Raw genomic sequence first — 21680 nt, 5'->3', positions numbered from 1 at the left:
AACTATCCAACCAGCGTTCTCCGCTGTGCAGACTGCTTCCGTCATGCATAAGCCCTGGAGGCCGTCTAGTGCTTAATCCCTAGTCGGAGAGCGCCACATTCAGCATGAATTTCGGATCACGAATAACAGAACGTATCATCATCTGACACGTGTCCCCGAACTATCCAGTGGATCTATCACTTTAAATATACCCCGTGGGTCGTCATTTTCCACATTCAGACATTCTGACAACTTGTGAGCAGAGATTTCACCTTTTTCTCTCACATAGTACTTTCTCTCACTAGAAGTCATCCGGCTAACAGCTTAACGTTAAACGGACAAAAGATTGTTTAAGCCACCCCATAAGTTTCTATACTTGTGAACCGGGTCTGCAGGGATTATTTCCCGAGGGTAAACATCAGTCGGCAACACTCCTCCATTCTTAGCTAGATACTTCTAGTATTGTGCTGATACACTAAGCCTTACCTCATAAGGAAATAGGTATCAACAATGGCACCATCTACTATCAAAACGAATCATCTCACCGATACTGACGAAGAAGGCAAGGGTAAAGAATTGGTACCCATAGGTGTAGGCATGATACATACATGGAAAGCTGGACAACGGAGGAAAGAAGAGGTGTTGGAAGATTGGAAGGAACAATTAATATCGTTTGCTTATATGTTTAACACAAATCCATCCGATGGTCCAGTGGTTATAGAAGCACGAGTTGCTAATTACATAATTCGTAACATTTATACTGACACAGGAGCTGGAGCAGACATTATGTATGAACATTGCTTCGTACAGCTTCCCAAAGATGTGCAAGAAACAATGAAGGAAACATATGTGCCGTTGGCGAGTTTTACAAGTGAACCGTCTTGGTCTAAAGGAAGTATTCTTCGTGAAGTAGTCTTGGGCAAGCCACCCCTAAAACGCACAGCTAACATTGAGTTCCTGGTGGTTAAATCAAATTCGCAATACAATATAATTTTGGGAAGAACTGCCTTAATGACGTTTGGGGCTGTGACGTCAACTATGCACGACACGATGAAGTTTCCAACGCCTGGCGAAATAGCAACGTTGTACGCAGAACGACAGATGTCAATTAAGTGTTCTCAAGTGACAAAAGCAATAATTAAGCTAATAATACATGATGATGGGTCAATCTCACCAAATCTACAATTTCCAGATCAAAAAATCATAATTGGGCATACGTTATCTACGGCATGTAAAGAAAAGTTGTACAACATTTTGGCAACAAATTTAGACTTCTTTGCATGGCAACCGTCTGATATGACCGGTGTCCCAAGTGAAGTTGTAGAACATAGGTTAAATGTGAATCCTAATATGCATCCTATTTGTCAAAAGAAGCGAGGCATGGCGCCAGAAAGAAGTAAATTCCTCCGTGATGAGGTACGAAGTTTAGTGGATGCCGGAATCCTGCGAGAAGTTAAATATCAGACGTGGGTAGCAAATCCAGTCATGGTGAGGAAGCCGGAAAACTCATGGCGGATGTTTGTCGATTTCACAGATATCAATAAAGCATGCCCAAAGGATAATTATCCTTTACCTGAAATTGATTGGAAGGTTGAATCATTGGCAGGATATCGATTTAAATATTTTTTAGATGCAGCTAAGGGGTATCACCAAATACCTATGGCCTTAAAAGATGAAGACAAAACGGCTTTTCACACGACGGAGGGCATATTCTGTTACATGAAAATGCCTTTTGGCCTGAAGAATGCAGGAGCAACATATCAACGACTTATTGATATGGCGTTTAAGGATCAAATTGGGCGAAATTTGGAGGCTTATGTTCACGATATCGTCATAAAAAGTCATACTGAAGAAAAAATGTTACGGGATATACAAGAAGCTTTTGCATCCTTGCGAAAAATCAATATGAAGTTAAATCCCAAAAAGTGTACGTTTGGCGTTGAAGAAGGAAAATTTTTAGGCCATATTGTTACAGAACGAGGTATCAAAGCTAACCCTATGAAAATTCAAGCAATTGAAGACATGAAGTCGCCGGCCAGCAAGAAATACGTTCAAAGATTACATGGATGTTTAGCAGCGTTAACAAGATTTTTGTCCAGAGTAGCTGAAGAGTCGCTTCCATTCATGAAGGTGTTAAAAAGTTGTCTAAATAAAAAAGATTTTGTATGGACAGTGGAAGCTTAGAATGCATTCCAAGAGGTCAAGCAATTGTTGAAAACATTACCTACGTTAACAGCACCAAAGGAAGGGGAGACTTTGATTTTGTATTTAGCTATCTCAAAAGAAGCAATTAGTTCTGTCTTGATCGCAGAACGGAACGGTGTGCAAATGCCTATATATTTTGTTAGCAAAGTATTGCAGCTCAGTGAAACGAATTATCCACCAATTCATCGCATGGTTTATGCCCTTGTGCATACTGCACGTCGTTTACGAAGGTATTTTCAAGGTCATCCTATCTTGGTATTAACGGATCAACCATTGAAGCAAATACTCCGGCATCCAGAGTCATCTGGCCGTCTAGCGAAATGGGCCATTGAGTTAGGCGAATATGAAATCAATTTTGCTCCCAGAAATGCAGTTAAAGGGCAAATATTGGCAGATTTTCTTCTGGAAACAAATGAAAAAATGGAGTATGACAATAAAATGACACCACAACAGCATGTTTGGAAATTACACACTGATGGGGCCTCCAGTGAAGAAGGAACAGGTGCAGGACTGGTTCTAACAAGTCCTGATGGAGAAGAGTATACTTATGCATTGAAATTTTGTTTTTATGCGTCCAACAATGAAGCAGAGTACGAGGCATTACTCTCCGGCTTACGCATACCATTGGAAATGGGCATCACAAACCTAAGGGCATATGTTGATTCTCAAATTGTGGCCCAGCAAGTTAATGGAATGTTTGATGCAAGAGATACATCAATGAGGCAATATGTAAAGTTGGTAGAAACAATTTTAAAGAAATTTGATAACCTTGAAGTCGTGCAAATCCCTCGAAATAAGAACAAGAAGGCTGATGTCTTAAGTAAGCTAGCTACTTTAACCTTTGACCATTTGCACAAGCGAGTGTTGGTTGAAGAACTTAAGGAAAAATCAATACATGAAAAACCAATTATGGCAATACTTGAGGGTGTTAAGGAAACTTGGATGACTCCATATTTGAGGTATTTGCATGACGGAGGATTACCCGTTGACAAGGCGGAAGCCAGAAGGATAAAAGTAACAGCACCAATGTATGAAATAGTAAATGGTGCTCTTTATCGAAAGTCTTACAATGGTCCGTTGTTAAGGTGTTTAACCAATGATGAAGCATTAAAGGTAGTCAAGGAAATGCATGAAGGAGTTTTTTCTCAACACTCCGGCTTCCGTACTGTGGCATCAAGGATTATGCGGCAAGGGTATTTTTAGCCTTCCCTTTATCGAGATGTTGCAGAGATCACAAAAACATGTGAGAATTGTCAGAGACATGGTACAGTTCAGCGTCTCCCAAAATATGATTTGATACCAGTGTCATCTGCTTGGCCGTTCTGCAAGTAGGCCATTGATATTGTGGGGCCATTTAATAGAAGCACTGGTAATACTAAGTTCTTGGTAGTAGCAATTGATTTTTTCACAAAATGGGTTGAAGCAAAGGCTTTAGCAAAGATTACAGGAGAAAATGTCAAGAAGTTTGTGTGGAATGATATAGTGTGCCGTTATGGGGTTCCAAATGAAATAGTCAGTGATAATGGCAAGTAATTTGCAGAGAATCCATTTCGAAGTTGGTGTGAAGAGCTAGGAATAAAGCAAAATTTTACATCTGTTGCTCATCCTCAAGCGAATGGCCAAGTGGAAGTTACTAACAAAGAAATTGTTGCTGGCATTAAGGAACGTTTAGGATTAAGTCAAACTGGTTGGGTTGACGAACTGCCAAATGTACTATGGGCACACCGGACAACTCTAAAGAGGAGCACGGGGGAAACACCCTTCAGTCTAGTGTATGGTACAGAAGCAATAATACCAGTCGAAATATGTGTTCCAACACAACGCATTATGGCATTTGATATTGAAGCTAATTCTGAAGCATTGAGAGAAAATCTTAATTTATTGGAAGAAAGGAGATTGATGGCCGCCATCCGGCAAGCAGATCACAAACATAAGATGGCAAAATATTATAACAAAAAAGTGAAGCATACACAATTTGAAGTTGGAGATTTGGTACTACGAGATAATGAGGCAAGCAGACAGATTAAATTCGGGAAATTGACACCAAAATGGGAAGGACCTTATAAAGTCACAAGAGTAAATCAGAATGGATCATACATGCTTGCTGCGCCATCCGACGAGCAATATAAAAGAGCTTGGAATGCAATGAATTTAAAGAAATTTTATGCGTAGTACTATATGCATGGACAGCTTGATCACCTGTCAAATGCATGAGATATAGTCATAAATGTAAAAAGTTCTTTTTAAATATGAATAACAGCAATTATTCTTATGGCAATTTTGTTCATAAATTTCATCCGGTCAAGGATTTATTAGCCCAGGTGTCACATCGTTGTGTGTCATCCCTACCTGCAGAAAGAAAGATAACCTTTCGGTGGTAGAAGTACAATCATACCCAAAATGATTGTATCGATAGTGAGACATGTAGAACTCACTAAAGCATCGAAGTGTTAAAGCGAATCTACAAATGTCATGACACAAAACTTATACACAAAATGTAAAGCAAAACAAATAACGGACCATGGCGTCCTGCAAACTAGTTGAAGGCAAAGACAATACATAACTTTTCCTCATAAATTTCATGACGGAAAGCATATAACGGAAAATGTTATTTCAATATTTCAAGGCATGATGTCTGCAAAGTAAAATATCAATATTTTATACATTTTTTAACTCAGAAAATGTCAATAACCTAAGGCATATTCATAGCAATAACAGCGAATACAATATTAAAAGTTATGAAAGGCATATATAAGTGAAAGCATGATATTTCATTCATTTTGGGGGGTATAATTTAATACATCATCAATAGTTACATCCGAATTTTTACAAAGATTTTCAAGATCAGAAAACCTCATATTTTCTATTGAAGCACCGGCTGCATCAGCTTCTGTGTAAGACCCAAATATTTATTGTACATAATGTATTTATGGTGTACGATGCGTGTATGAAGTTTACGTGTTGCTTGCTCAAACGCCGAAGGAAACTGGACGTTGTCTGAAGTGACAAGGTGTGTACGTATCCTTTCAACCCCAAATAAAGTTTTTGTTGATGTTCCAAAGCCTTACCATTGGAAAGGAAATCTTATCACGTTTCCAACGATATTTGATTCATCGAAAACGGAGCTACGGTCAAAAAGTTATGGCCAAAACAAGTTTCTGAAAACTGACCTGTAGGTTGGAGCGGCGCTCCACCTTTCGGCGCGGCGCGCCGAACCCGTCTGATGCAATTTTCATCCTTTTTAAAAGGGTTAAATGAGGGGTACTTTGGTCTTTTCATTTAGGGTCGGTTTAGGGTCACCAAAACTGATCTAGAACTCTATTGGAGCTCATTTTCACTCATCAAACACTCTCATCTTCAAACCCTAGAGTGAGAGGAGAGTTTTAGAGAGAGAGAGCTCCAATTGGAGAAGAAGAAGGGTGTTTCGGGTCAAACCTCGGGTATTAAAGTTGTTCTACTCGTCAACGGCATCATTTTGGCGGTATTGGTAAGTTCTAACTCCGAATTACATTTGTTAGATTTGATATTCAAGTTAGGGTTTGAGTTTGATTTGTAGTGAAACCCTCTTAGATGATGAAATGAGTTTATGGTGACTAGTTATTCTTGTCACTTGGCGGGTTTTGGGTTGGTTGACGATTTGGCCTTGATTAGGCTTTAATCTTGAGTTTAATCACTAGGTTTAGTGATTATGAAAGTGTTGGAATCACTTTAGGTGAATTTGGGTTGACTAATTTTGACTTGAGTCAAAATTAGGGTTTGGTGATGATTATGACCCAATTGTCGATTTAATAAGGTTTATAAACTTAAAATGGATTAAGTTGAAGTATAAAACCGAGTTAAATATGTTTTGGTATCAAAACTCGCTAATGGCGCGATGTTGACTCCTTTGGGTCAAAATTAGGGTTTAAGTGCCATTTTGGGCAAGATAGGTGTTTAACACCTATGATTGGGTCTAATTGGCGTATTAGGACCATTCTCACTTGTGTTAGTGATTATTGGTTAGTTTGGGCACGGTTTGTGCTTGGAAGTGCATTTGGGTCGAAATTGCACTAGTTGTCAATTTGGGTTGATTCGTAAATCCACCCTAATTGTGTTGTTGTGTTTGTGATAATGGAATAGGTACATTCCATCGGTGTGTTGCGGATTATTCGGTGGCATTTCTTCAAGGCGACAAGGTGAGTGGAATATTTATACATGTATGTATGTGGTTTATTTACTCGTACGCGATGTGGGCCTTTGGTGCCACATCGTAAGTAGTGGGCGTTATGTCACAAGACGGTGACATATTTGTTGGTATGATGGGATGGGAACTACAAGTCGGTAGTGTCTCGACAGGTTATTCACAAGTCAGTGACACCTCATAGTGGTTCACGGGGCGGTGACCCTTAGTAGTTGGTTGATGTTTCACAAGTCGGTGTCACCATAAGTCGGGGAAGTGATTCACGAGTCGGTGACACTTCATAGTGTTCACAAGCCGGTGACACTAGGTGGTGCTTCACAAGTCGGTGATGCCACATGGAGGTTCACAAGTCGGTGACCCATATGTATTGATGGGGGTTCACAAGTCGGTGATACCCTTGGGTGATTCACAAGTCGGTGACACCCTATAGTGTTCACAAGTCGGCGACACTTAGTGGCGCTTCACAAGTCGGTGATGTCACATGGCGTTCACAAGTCGGTGACCCATAGATATTGGTGGGTAGTTCACAAGTCGGTGACACCCTTTGATGAGTCACAAGTCGGTGACAACATACGAGTGAGACTCGACGTTATTGGTCGTCTACAAGTCGGTAGTGCCATAGCGGGGAACAGTTTGGTATATTTATGCATTATTGTGATTTAGTATAATATTGTGGCGATTTATATACTAACGTTGTTGCTAGTCGTATGTTTGGTGTTGCTAGCTCGTTTATGCATTTTGTTTGCATGGTATTGTAAGTGGATGCGTGTAGGTAAATTACATATGTATATGTATAAGTATTGCATTCACTAAGCGTTAGCTTACCCTCTCGTTGTTGACTTTTTTTTTATAGATTGCATGGATGCGGAGGCTCGGGTAAGCGGGGACAAGTGGACTTGCGTAGTTGCTTTAGAAGGCTTGCTTTTGGATTGATTAGGATTGGGTAGCGTATCCCCAATCGCCATACTCGGCCTTTATTTTGTATTACAAATCATGTGGTTGAAAACTTGTATTTTCATACGAAAGTCGTAAAACGGCTGATGTGAGCCCGGTCCTCGTAAAACTTATTTTATGAATGGAACATGTTAGTTTTTCATATATGAATATGTTGTGAATAGCGTTTTGTCTAAATACGTCGGGAAGTGGTCAAACATTTTAGCATTTCAAGACTTTTTGGACAGGCCACTTTGGCGCGCCGCGCAAGGTTATGGCGCGCCGCGCCACCTGCTGAACAAAGAAATTTTTTTTATTTTGGTAAATTTCACGTGGTCGATTGTATATCGGGTTGGGTTGTTACAAGTGGTATCAGAGCATGGTCTAAGGGATTTAGGTGACTTGAGATAGGTGCCTAGACTTAGACTTTTGTGTGTGCTAAATTTTGTGCGGGACTTGTAGGATTACGGGTCGGAATAGGTTATAGTTAGTGCCTTGTTTGTAGGTGGAATAACGTTTATATTATTAATGCGGATATTATTAATATATTAATTGTGTTGTGATAAAAAATTCTCGCGTATGTGCATATCACGTAGAATTTTGTTTGTGTGCATATATCATCGAGCGAGGCGGTCGTTGTACTAACGAGTCGATACGGCGTGTATACGTAATAAGGACTTGCAAACCTTATTACGGGTACAAATCGTGTGTAGCAAGTGATGTACGACGAGTGTTTAGCAAGATGGGGTGGTATTGTGTGTGTGCATTATACGTTCATGATCTAATCGCTTTGCATTTCTTAGAATGGCGACGGGAAATGGGATCGAGACGAACGACGCTGAGTTTAATGCTAGAGTTACACGTATGTTAGGCGATTGTAGTAGTATTCGGATGTTAGAGCGTGTTCGCTTTCGTGTTGAAGTTGATGATCCATGAGGTTCGTCGGGTGGATGAAACCCCTGAGATCAAGTGTTTGATCTAGATGAATGTTGGTAATGGAGTCTACGGGACGCAACGTTAGGTGCCTCTTTCATACCTACTAGCGTGGTATTCGACTCCGATGGTGTTATGGTTACATTGACCATAGGGTACCTGCAAGAAAACCCTTAGGTGTTCGAGTGGCGGTGTGGAAGTTACAAGCGATAGCAACTCGATGATTGCTAGAGTAATACCCGTACGGTTCGGTAAGTGCTTCGGTTGAAGTAGCAAAGGATAATCCGAAATCCTTCGTATGCTCAAGGTTGGAGCAAGGTTTGTTGACGTGTGTATTAAGAGATGCAAGGCGGGTGAACCTCGTCTTTCTTTTAGGAGTTATGATCATGCGATTGGCGCATTAGTTGTCGGATTAGAGTCCGTGAGAGTGAGCATGTGTTTATCGTCGGGAGCTATTGTTGGAGACGAATTCGTGAGAATTCGAGGACTATGACCAATGAGGATATTGGTTGTGTATGTTGATGAGTGGCCATTCCATGGGATGCTATTATTTCGACGATGTGTTTACGGAACGGAGTTCTAGGTGGGGGAGTTTATACTCTCGCACGAAGGTATTCTAGTGTGATGTAGTGACTAGCTAGGTCGAGTTAGTCCATTGTAGTTTGACTAACCGAGTCGGGTTAATCAATTAGATGTTAGGTGTTGACCGAGGCGGGTTAACCAAGTGAGTTTGACTAACCGGGTCGGGTTAACAAGTGCATTTGACTAACCAAGTTGGGTTAATCATTTGTCGTTAGAGGTTTGACCGAGGCGGGTTAACCAAGCAAGTTTGACTAACCGAGTCGGGTTAATCAATTAGATGTTAGGTGTTGATCGAGGCGGGTTAACCAAGTGAGTTTGACTAACCGGGTCGGGTTAATCAATTAGATGTTAGGTGTTGACCGAGGCGGGTTAACCAAGTGAGTTTGACTAACCGAGTCGGGTTAGTCAATTAGATGTTAGGTGTTGACCGAGTCGGGTTAACCAAGTGAGTTTGACTAACCGGGTCGGGTTAATCAATTAGATGTTAGGTGTTGACCGAGGCGGGTTAACCAAGTGAGTTTGACTAACCGGGTCAGGTTAATCAATTAGATGTTAGGTGTTGACCGAGTCGGGTTAACCAAGTGAGTTTGACTAACCGAGTCGGGTTAATCAATTAGATGTTAGGTGTTGACCGAGGCGGGTTAACCAAGCGAGTTTGACTAACCGGGTCGGGTTAATCAATTAGATGATAGGCACTGACTGAGTCGGGTTGACCTAGGGTATTTGAATAACCGAGTCGAGTTAATCAATTTGATGTTAGGTATTGACCGAATGTGTTTGACTAACCAAGTTGGGTTAATCATTTGTCGTTAGAGGTTTGACCAAGTCGGGTTGACCAAGTAAGTTTGACTTAACCAAGTCGGGTTAATCAATTAGGTGATAGGTGTTGATCGAGGCGGGTTGACCAAGCGTGTTTGACTAACCAGTTCGGGTTAATTGTTTTGGTGTGGAGGCTTAACCAAGTCGGGTGTAACCATGAGGTGATTAGAGGGTTACTTGTATTGTTCTCCATAATGGTTAGCATAGAAATGGTATGCCGTTCGAGAGGCGTTTACGTTGACCAAGTATGTGTGCAAGAAGAGTCACGGATGTTGACTATCTTTGATGTGTGTAGTTTTCGGCCAGTCTTCATGATTGTTGGATGTGTGATCTATTGGTGGTTTTATACGCCGAGAGTGGGATCGTGAGGACCATGTTGTGTGATTAGTGATTGCGATAGCCGTGTTTCGCTCACATGTTGTTACGGGTGTGACAATAGTCGATTTTGGACACCTTAGGATTAGCGTTGCCATAGTCGTTTTGGGCGCTTTTGGTTTTAGTCGTTGCTTATGATGTTAGGATAGTGGCGTATTGGTTGTATTGCGCACTACAAAGGATGTTTAGTGGTAAGAGTAATCCGTGAGGATTCATGTGGTTCGATCTTCAACGTTCGGATTGTTGACTTTAGGTTGAGACTTGGTCACTTTTAGCGTTGTCCGTGGTAAAGGTACGCTAAGGAATTTATATCTCGGTACGAGGTTGGTTGAGTTTTTCCCGATATGGGAAATTGAGCAGGTTTTAGTGCTCGGATTGTGGTTTTGATAAATCACGGTTGACGATTTTAGTTGTTAAAAGTGATCCATTGGGAAGAATTGTCTAGGAAAGTTCGTATTGGGACTTGAGTGAGGATCGTTGAGTAGGTCCGGATTGGTTAAGTGGAGAAGATCACGAGGACGTGATCGAGTTTAAGTGGGGGAGAGTTGTAAGACCCAAATATTTATTGTACATAATGTATTTATGGTGTACGATGCGTGTATGAAGTTTACGTGTTGCTTGCTCGAACGCCGAAGGAAACTGGACGTTGTCTGAAGTGACAAGGTGTGTACGTATCCTTTCAACCCTAAATAAAGTTTGTGTTGATGTTCCAAAGCCTTACCATTGGAAAGGAAATCTTATCACGTTTCCAACGATATTTGATTCATCGAAAACGGAGCTACGGTCAAAAAGTTATGGCCAAAACAAGTTTATGAAAACTGACCTGTAGGTTGGAGCGGCGCTCCACCTTTCGGCGCGGCGCGCCGAACCCGTCTGATGCAATTTTCAGCCTTTTTAAAAGGGTTAAATGAGGGGTACTTTGGTCTTTTCATTTAGGGTCGGTTTAGGGTCACCAAAACTGATCTAGAACTCCATTGGAGCTCATTTTCACTCATCAAACACTCTCATCTTCAAACCCGAGAGTGAGAGGAGAGTTTTAGAGAGAGAGAGAGAGCTCCAATTGGAGAAGAAGAAGGGTGTTTCGGGTCAAACCTCGGGTATTAAAGTTGTTCTACTCGTCAACGGCATCATTTTGGCGGTATTGGTAAGTTCTAACTCCGAATTACATTTGTTAGATTTGATATTCAAGTTAGGGTTTGAGTTTGATTTGTAGTGAAACCCTCTTAGATGATGAAATGGGTTTATGGTGACTAGTTATTCTTGTCACTTGGCGGGTTTTGGGTTGGTTGACGATTTGGCCTTGATTAGGCTTTAATCTTGAGTTTAATCACTAGGTTTAGTGATTATGAAAGTGTTGGAATCACTTTAGGTGAATTTGGGTTGACTAATTTTGACTTGAGTCAAAATTAGGGTTTGGTGATGATTATGACCCAATTGTCGATTTAATAAGGTTTATAAACTTAAAATGGATTAAGTTGAAGTATAAAACCGAGTTAAATATGTTTTGGTATCAAAACTTGCTAATGGCGCGATGTTGACTCCTTTGGGTCAAAAATAGGGTTTAAGTGCCATTTTGGGCAAGATAGGTGTTTAACACCTATGATTGGGTCTAATTGGCGTATTAGGACCATTCTCACTTGTGTTAGTGATTATTGGTTAGTTTGGGCACGGTTTGTGCTTGGAAGTGCATTTGGGTCGAAATTGCACTAGTTGTCAATTTGGGTTGATTTGTAAATCCACCCTAATTGTGTTGTTGTGTTTGTGATAATGGAATAGGTACATTCCATCGGTGTGTTGCGGATTATTCGGTGGCATTTCTTCAAGGCGACAAGGTGAGTGGAATATTTATACATGTATGTATGTGGTTTATTTACTCGTACGCGATGTGGGCCTTTGGTGCCACATCGTGAGTAGTGGGCGTTATGTCACAAGACGGTGACATATTTGTTGGTATGATGGGATGGGAACTACAAGTCGGTAGTGTCTCGACAGGTTATTCACAAGTCAGTGACACCTCATAGTGTTTCACGGGGCGGTGACCCTTAGTAGTTGGTTGATGTTTCATAAGTCGGTGTCACCATAAGTCGGGGAAGTGATTCACGAGTCGGTGACACTTCATAGTGTTCACAAGCCGGTGACACTAGGTGGTGCTTCACAAGTCGGTGGTGCCACATGGAGGTTCACAAGTCGGTGACCCATATGTATTGATGGGGGTTCACAAGTCGGTGATACCCTTGGGTGATTCACAAGTCGGTGACACTTAGTGGCGCTTCACAAGTCGGTGATGTCACACGGCGTTCACAAGTCGGTGACCCATAGATATTGGTGGGTAGTTCACAAGTCGGTGACACCCTTTGATGAGTCACAAGTCGGTGACAACATACGAGTGAGACTCGACGTTATTGATCGTCTACAAGTCGGTAGTGCCATAGCGGGGAACAGTTTGTTATATTTATGCATTATTGTGATTTAGTATAATATTGTGGCGATTTATATACTAACGTTGTTGCTAGTCGTATGTTTGGTGTTGCTAGCTCGTTTATGCATTTTGTTTGCATGGTATTGTAAGTGGATGCGTGTAGGTAAATTACATATGTATATGTATAAGTATTGCATTCACTAAGCGTTAGCTTACCCTCTCGTTGTTGACTTTTTTTTATAGATTGCATGGATGCGGAGGCTCGGGTAAGCGGGGACTAGTGGACTTGCGTAGTTGCTTTAGAAGGCTTGCTTTTGGATTGATTAGGATTGGGTAGCGTATCCCCAATCGCCATGCTCGGCCTTTATTTTGTATTACAAATCATGTGGTTGAAAACTTGTATTTTCGTACGAAAGTCGTAAAACGGCCGATGTGGGCCCGGTCCTCGTAAAACTTATTTTATGAATGGAACATGTTAGTTTTTCATATATGAATATGTTGTGAATAGCGTTTTGTCTAAATACGTCGGGAAGTGGTCAAACATTTTAGCATTTCAAGACTTTTTGGACAGGCCACTTTGGCGCACCGCGCAAGGTTATGGCGCGCCGCGCCACCTGCTGAACAAAGAATTTTTTTTTTATTTTGGTAAATTTCACGTGGTCGATTGTATATCGGGTTGGGTTGTTACATTCTGTGATAGCATTTTTATTGATCTTTGATGTAATTACCTCAGGCAGAGGATTTGGAAGTTCTGGTAGTTTTCTCTTCATAAAATTGAAAAAACCTAACCGTTCAGCAGATTTAGCAAGGCGGACAAACTCACGAATCCTGTGAGATAACGCCTGGCAGTTAAAAATACGGTTAACAAGAGCAGGAATCCCAGCAATTATACGGTTTTCATTATCCTCTTTGGCTTTAAGCTGTTCTTTCAGAGCATTATTCTCCTTTATTAATTCTTCAATCCTGCTCAAGTGTTGATTTTCTCTGAAAGACAGTTCTTTCACTTGTTTACTATATTCTGCCCTCTGAATGTTACAGTTCAAAAAATTCCTCTTCATTACATCGTAATCCTTTTTTAAGGATGTAGCCACTTGTTCCAGCTTGGTTATTTTCTCCATTTCAGCCGATAGTTCCTTACTCGTGGTAATTTCATTGCTCTGCAATTTGGATAGGCGTTGAAGGTCATTTAGCCCAGAAGCAATGTTAAGAATGATACTTTGTGCTTTAACCTTCTTAGCATCTGCATCAGATAGGTTGTTGAAAAATTGGGCTAGTGATGGACATACCATGGCGTTCAAGAAATTCATGAAACCCTCGTAAGAGTGTGATGGTCCTTTTAGAAAGGAGAAAAGTATATTTTTATCAAGATTGGGAAGCATAATTTTTTTTTGAGAAGAACTAGTGCCAGCTTCTTGTTGAGCGGATGGTGGAGCATTTTGCCCAGTTCTTCTTCTCTTGGCGTTAGGCGAAAGAGTTGCTAGCCTATTATCTTGGTGTGGTGCAGTAGCTGTTGGAGATAAAGGGAAATTATTACTTATAAATGAGTTCCAATAAGACTCACAAGACTTCAAAGGTGGCATAATGTATAAAGAAGGGTTCGGATTATAAAATCCACCAGTACTGGGCCTAAAAGAAAACAAATTCAGGTTTTGGTCTAGTATTCTACATAATTCAGTGGTATCATTCTCACTACCCGAGGCACGACGTTCTCTAGAAGCAATTTGGTTCATACCTATGTCCATTTCTTCTTCTTCTTCTTCTTCTTCTTCTTCTTCTTCTTCTTCCTCCTCCCTTGCAGCATCCTTTTCAGGAATGGGAGTGTCGTCAATAATTTTCTGTGTGGTGAAATTAAGTTGTGAATAAGACGATGACAGCATGGCGATAAGCGGACTAATTTCTGCAAAGTTCAAAAATTCACAGTGGTAAGTTGGACAAACAAAAAGAAGCATTTTATTAGCATACATGGAAAAAATAAGCACTTACTTTTTCTCCCAAGAAGAACACAGGCATAGCCGTGCGTAATATCCCAATCTTGGCTTACGGATGTCAATGATAGCATATGTTCCCCATATTTGACATCGTTGATTTGTTCACCTTTAACTTTTTTAAGCAAAGTGTTCTCTTTGCTATTTAGTCTCGGAAATGTAATTGATATGGGATGAATGTTTTTACGCCAAAATCGAACAGATGAGTACTTATCAGCAATTGCATCCTCATTTATGAAAATAAAAGAATCGTGCCAATCATGACAGGGATGATCAAGTGCAGGTCTCAAAAATCCATCAACTTTGCTAAATGTGAACCAAACTTTTTCATAAGATGTTGTACGTACTAGAGAACAAAATATCCGCACAAATGGCACTATTTTGCTCGCATGACAATACATCTCAAATATGAGAATTTTTCGAATAGCTGCTGGTTTGAATTGACCAACGGTGACTCCGTAAAACTGGCAAACTTCTAAGAAGAATTGAGTGAAAGGCAGTCGTAAACAATAGCTGAGAAACGAATAACCATAGACAGCAACCTTACCAGGAGGTGGTGAACACGCTCTAGCATTAATTGCAGGAATTATTAGCTCAGCACCAGCTAATCTTTGAAAATGTCGCAACAGTACTGCTAAGTACTTGTCATTTACTCTGCTGTGAATCTTTGTGACATCCTTTGTTGTCGCCATTTAAGGTTTTAATAAAACAGGAAAGGAAGAAGATATTGATGGTAAAAGATGAAGATTGGTAAGAAAAAAGCTGTAAAAGTGAAATATCGTTTAGGGTTGATTGGTAGTTAAAAAGGAAGGAAGATGTGACAGCTGTGACCGATGGTAATTTTGGGGGTTTTATTTTCACCCACACACGTATATGGATAGAATTCCTTCGATAAACGCGCCTATTACTCTCGGGAAACCCAAGAATCGACCTACTTTGAAATTCAAATTTTAAGTTTAATAACTTAACCATTTTTCAAATGCTGAAGACATTAAACTGGGGGTACTTAATGGTGTATCCAATCGTATACACGCATAAAGGCATAATGATCGCATGAAATTAGCATCAGGAACACTGAGAATAACCGTTTTGTGAAACTATCCGACCAGCGTTCTCCGCTGTGCAGACTGCTTCCGTCATGCATAAGCCCTGAAGGCTGCCTAGTGCTTAATCCCTAGCCGGAGAGCGCCACATTCAGCATGAATTTCGAATCACGAATAACAGAATGTATCATCATCTGACACGTGTCCCCGAACTATCTGGTGGATCTATCACTATAAATAGACCCCTTGGGTCGTCATTTTCCACATTCAGACATTCTGACAACTTGTGAGCAGAGATTTCACCTTTTTCTCTCACATAGTACTTTCTCTCACTAGAAGTCATCCAGCTAACAGCTTAACGCTAAACGGACAAAAGATTGATTAAGTCACCCCACAAGTTTCTATACTTGTGAACCTGGTCTGCAGGGATTATTTCCCGAGGGTAAACATCAGTTGGCAACACTCCCCTATTCTTAGCTAGATACTTCTAGTATTGTGCTGATATACTAAGCCTTACCTTATAAGAAAATAGGTATCAACAGGACTGGTTGTCCAAAGTGAGAGCAGAAGTTATTTGTGAAGAGAAGATTCTTCGTATACCTCGCGAAGATGGTGAGCCATTAATTTTTTACGGGGATAGATGTAGCCCGAAGCTGAACCTTATTAGTTGCATGAAGGCACAAAAGGTTATGAAAAAGGGGCATTTTGCTGTTTTGGCGCACGTGAAGAAGTTAGAAACGGAGGAGAAAAGCGTAGATGATGTACGAATTGTGAACGAATTTCCCGATGTCTTTCCAGAAGAATTGCCGGGATTACCGCCGCCGAGATCAGTAGATTTTTAGATCGATCTAGTGCCAGGAGCTACACATGTAGCTCGCGCACCTTATCGACTTGCACCTTCCGAACTGAAAGAGTTGCAGAGTCAACTACAGGAACTGCTAGACCGTGGATTTATCTGACCGAGTTCATCGCCTTGGGCGCACCTTTTTATTCGTGAAGAATAAGTACGGATCTTTCCGCATGTGTATCGATTATCGTGAACTGAACACGTTGACGATCAAGAATCGGTATCCCCTTCCCAGGATTGACGATCTTTTCGATCAGCTGCAAGGATCCAGCGTCTACTCCAAGATTGATTTACGATCAGGTTATCACCAGTTGAGGGTGAAGGAGAGCGATGTGCTGAAGAGTGCGTTCCGAACTCGTTATGGCCACTATGAGTTTTTGGTGATGCCATACGCTTTAACCAACGCACCTGCCGTGTTTATGGATCTCATGAATCGCGTATGCAAGCCGTACCTGGACAAATTCGTTATCGTATTCATAGATGATATCCTAATCTATTCCAAAAGCGAAGAAGAACATGAGCAACATCTTCGACTCATGCTTGAACTCTTGAGACAAGAGCAACTCTATGCCAAATTCTCCAAGTGTGAATTTTGGTTGAAGGAAGTCCAATTTCTTGGTCATATTGTGAGCGATCAGGGTATCAAAGTCGATCCCGCAAAGATTGAAGCCATCAGCAGGTGGGAAACCCCCACTACTCCAACTCATATCTGCCAATTTTTAGGCCTCGCCGGTTATTATCGTAGATTCATCGAAGGTTTCTCTTTGATTGCGCGTCCTTTGACTGCGTTAACTCACAAAGGGAAGAAGTTCTTTTGGGTAACCGAGCAAGAGTCGGCATTCCAAACCCTGAAGCAGAAGTTAACCACCGCTCCTATTCTGTCCCTTCTTGAAGGCAGTGATGACTTCGTTGTGTATTGCAATGCCTCCCGACAAGGTTTTGGGTGTGTATTGATGCAACGGAAGAAGGTTATTGCTTACGCCTCCCGACAACTGAAGATTCACGAGCAAAACTACACTACTCACGATCTTGAGCTTGGAGCCGTTGTCTTTGCACTCAAACTTTGGATACACTATCTGTATGGAACCAAGAGCACTATCTTCACCGACCACAAAAGCCTCCAACACATATTCGATCAGAAGCAACTGAATATGAGACAACGTCGATGGATCGAGATGTTGAACGACTATGATTGTGAACTTCGCTACCACCCTGGCAAGGCAAATGTTTTAGCCGATGCCTTGAGCCGAAAGGAAAGAATGGTACCTCTTCGTGTTCGAGCCTTGAACGTCACTATTTACACAAATCTCAATAGCCAAATCCGTGTAGCCCAAGAGGAAGCTCTCAAAGAGGAGAATATTGCTCAAGAGCACTTGAACATTCTCGTTTCTCGATTCGACGTTAAGGAGACTGGACTCCGATACTTTGTCGGAAGAATTTGGGTGCCTAGTTATGGGGATTTACGAAGCCTTATTCTAGATGAAGCTCATAAGTCAAGGTATTCGATTCATCCATGAGCTGGTAAAATGTACCACGATCTCAAGGTTCAATATTGGTGGCCAAACCTCATAAAGGATGTTGCGACTTACGTCGAAAAGTGTTTAACTTGTTCTAAGATCAAATTCGAACATCAGAGGCCATCCGGATTACTTCAGCAACCTGAAATCCCGCAATGGAAGTGGGAAGGAATAACAATGGACTTCATCACGAAGCTACCAAAGACGGTAGGCGGATATGATACCATATGGGTTATCGTTGACCGTCTTACAGAATCTGCACACTTCCTAGCCATGAAGGAAACTGATACGATGGAGAAACTCGCGCAACTATACATAAAGGAAGTTTTATCTCGACACGGTGTACCCTTATCGATTATTTCAGACCGAGACGCCCGTTTCGCTTCTAGATTTTGGCGTTCTTTGCAAGAAGCTTTGGGAACACGTTTGGACACGAGTACTGCGTATCACCCACAAACCAAAGGACAGAGCGAACGCACGATTCAAACCCTGGAGGACATGTTGCGTGCTTGTGTAATTGATTTCGGAAAGGCTTGGGAGAAGCATTTGCCTCTAGCCGAATTCTCTTACAACAATAGCTATCACGCAAGTATTAAGGCCGCACCTTTCGAAGCTTTGTATGGCCGCAGATGTCATTCTTCTATTTGTTGGACCGAAGTAGGTGAAAAGCAACTCACCGGACCCGAACTCATCCATGAAACAACCGAGAAGATTGTCCAAATTCAAGCGAGACTCAAGACGGCCCGTGATCATCAAAAGAGCTATGCCGATCTTAAGCGTACAGATCACGAATTCTAAGTAGGTGACCGAGTGATGTTGAAAATCGCACCTTGGAAACGTGTAATCCGTTTCGGAAAGCGTGGGAAGCTAAATCCGCGATATATTGGTCCTTTTGAAGTCTTGGAGCGTGTTGGACCCGTTACTTACCGTTTGGATCTTCCGAATCAGTTGAGTGCTGTTCATCCCACTTTCCATGTGTCGAATAGACCCGAATTTTTCAACTTACTTTTGTGCTTGTTACTTTCCGCGAAACTGCGTATTTGTGCGTACTGTGTTGGTTTATATTCTGGGATCTTATTTCATGATTCATTACTTTCGTTAATACCATACAACGTGCCATTAAGTACTTAGTTACTTAACTTGATCTCCAAATGCTTTTACGGCCGTTAGTGTCACTTGACGTTGAGAACGAGCTATATGTTTTGGTACACGTTTAACTTTTGTCGTAATTGGAATATTACGACTACGTAATACTAATTGTTATTTTCTAATAACAATTACTTGGGCTTTTGGTTGCTTAATTACGCTTAGTAATTTACTTATGCTCACTAGTTATTCTTATTGGACTTTCTACCTTGTTGGACTCAAGCCCACCCTACTCTAGTTAATGGACTATTTAATTAGCCCAATTTTAATAAGACTATGACCCATATAAATGCAAGACAAAAACTCATTTATTAGAGAGAACATACTAGCATTTTTGTTAACCATAATCACAATTGTTGCATGGGATCCCAACATAAGCACCAACTTTAGACCACCATTAACCAAAAAGTAAAAGTTATCCCTCCTTGTCCCCCATAAACCCACGGCCAAAGGGCCTCCCCACCACCCCATCTCTCTATAAATACCAAGCAAATCTCACCCATTTCACACTTAATCTCATTCACATTTTACCCACACTTACTCTCTAATTCTCTCTCTAGCCTTCTCACTCTAAAAAGTGTAAGTTTTAAATTTTCTTCTTCTTCTTCTCTTCTCATTGTCGACATCATCATCATCACTAAAGGGTCAAGCTTTTTAGCTTCTTGATCATGTTATATCTTGTAGATTCAACTTTGGTTTGAATCCTTTAAGAACATGAAAGATTCAAGCTTTATAGCTTTGAATCTTCATTACTTTGTTGGATCTAAGTTTTCTAGCTTACGATTCCTTTATTTTGTTAAAAAGATCAAAACTTGTGTTTATGATCTTCATGTAGCTTGAAGATCTAGCCTTTTGCTTTATGGATCTTCAAGAACATTAAAGATCCAATCTTTTTAGCTTAGGGTTTCATTATTTTATTAAAGATCTTAGCATTTTAGCTTATGGTCTCATTACCTTCATTAGATCTTAGCTTTCTAGCTTATGGTCTCATTAATCTTGTAAAGATCCAAGCTTTCTAGCTTAGGGTTTTCTTAATACTTGAGATCTAAGTTATCATTGTAGATCTCACTTACTTGGAACCTTTTTGTGTTTGTTGTGATGATAAAGATCAAGTCTTCATCATCTCATATGATGAAGATGCATAAACTTGTGTAAAAAGGACAAAGGTTGAAGCTTTATTGGGTTTATGCAATAAAGAGGCAACCTTGATGTTCAAAACTTGTAGAATGATAGCTTTTGAAATGTCCCGTTCATATTGATTATAAACGTTCCATATTAATTGATTTCGTTGCGAGGTTTTGACCTCTATATGAGACGTTTTTCAAAGACTGCATTCATTTTTAAAACAACCATAACCTTTATTTTATCAATAAAGGTTTTAAAAGCATTACGTAGATTATCAAATAATGATAATCTAAAATATACTGTTTACACATGACCATTACATAATGGTTTACAATAGAAATATATTACATCAACATATGTTTCTTGAATGCAGTTTTTACACAATATCATACAAACATGGACTCCAAATCTTGTCCTTATTTTAGTATGCAACAGCGGAAGCTCTTAGTATTCACCTGAGAATAAACATGCTTTAAACGTCAACAAATATGTTGGTGAGTTATAGGTTTAACCTATATATATCAAATCGTAACAATAGACCACAAGATTTCATATTTCAATACACATCCCATACATAGAGATAAAAATCATTTATATGGTGAACACCTGGTAACCGACATTAACAAGATGCATATATAAGAATATACCCATCATTCCGGGACACCCTTCGGATATGATATAAATTTCGAAGTACTAAAGCATCCGGTACTTTGGATGGGGTTTGTTAGGCCCAATAGATCTATCTTTAGGATTTGCGTCAATTAGGGTGTCTGTTCCCTAATTCTTAGATTACCAGACTTAATAAAAAGGGGCATATTCGATTTCGATAATTCAACCATAGAATGTAGTTTCACGTACCTGTGTCTATTTTGTAAATCATTTATAAAATCTGCATGTATTCTCATCCCAAAAATATTAGATTTTAAAAGTGGGACTATAACTCACTTTCACAGATTTTTACTTCGTCGGGAAGTAAGACTTGGCCACTGGTCGATTCACGAACCTATAACAAATATGTACATATATATCAAAGTATGTTCAAAATATATTTACAACATTTTTAATACGTTTTACTGTTTTAAGTTTATTAAGTCAGCTGTCCTTGTTAGTAACCTACAACTAGTTGTCCACAGTTAGATGTACAGAAATAAATCGATATATATTATCTTGAATCAATCCACGACCCAGTGTATACATGTCTCAGGCTAGATCACAACTCAAAGTATATATATTTTTGGAATCAACCTCAACCCTGTATAGCTAACTCCAACATTACTGCATATAGAGTGTCTATGGTTGTTCCAAATAATATATATACATGGGTCGATATGATATGTCAAAACATTTGCATACGTGTCTATGGTATCCCAAGATTACATAATATATTAGAATACATGTATAATACAATATAAGTTAGCTAGGATATGATTTGTATAGAATTGTTACAATATTTTCCGTAGCTACAACAATCAAAAAAATATCCAATCTTGTTTTACCCATAACTTCTTCGTTTTAAATCTGTTTTGAGTGAATCAAATTGCTATGGTTTCATATTGAACTCTATTTTATGAATGTAAACAGAAAAAGTCTAG

General features: G+C 40.2%; 1 protein-coding gene across 1 annotated transcript; it reads left to right on the top strand.

Annotated features, from left to right (window-relative positions):
* The first annotated feature begins 489 nt into the window (after positions 1-489).
* On the top strand, positions 490-4565 carry LOC139842052 (uncharacterized). Its single transcript, XM_071832231.1, has 8 exons — positions 490-727; positions 872-1375; positions 1832-2109; positions 2464-2686; positions 2774-2922; positions 3043-3377; positions 3741-4097; positions 4445-4565. The coding sequence occupies exons 1-8, from the start codon at positions 490-492 to the stop codon at positions 4563-4565; spliced, it is 2205 nt and encodes a 734-aa protein (XP_071688332.1).
* The last annotated feature ends 17115 nt before the right edge of the window (positions 4566-21680 follow it).

The sequence above is a fragment of the Rutidosis leptorrhynchoides genome, chromosome 1 (genome assembly GCF_046630445.1).
Source record: "Rutidosis leptorrhynchoides isolate AG116_Rl617_1_P2 chromosome 1, CSIRO_AGI_Rlap_v1, whole genome shotgun sequence".
NCBI classification, from domain to species: Eukaryota; Viridiplantae; Streptophyta; class Magnoliopsida; order Asterales; family Asteraceae; genus Rutidosis; species Rutidosis leptorrhynchoides.
Note: the sequence above shows the minus strand (reverse complement) of the source record. Positions and strands in the feature narration are given on the sequence as shown.

Bases quoted from the DNA above. Each gene is read 5' to 3' on its own strand.
- LOC139842052 (XM_071832231.1), top strand. From the start codon at position 490: ATGGCACCATCTACTATCAAAACGAATCATCTCACCGATACTGACGAA. The intron at 2,687-2,773 runs GTGCAGGACTGG...ACAATGAAGCAG, and splicing joins CTCCAGTGAAGAAGGAACAG to AGTACGAGGCATTACTCTCC. The intron at 3,378-3,740 runs GTATTTTTAGCC...TCCATTTCGAAG, and splicing joins TCAAGGATTATGCGGCAAGG to TTGGTGTGAAGAGCTAGGAA.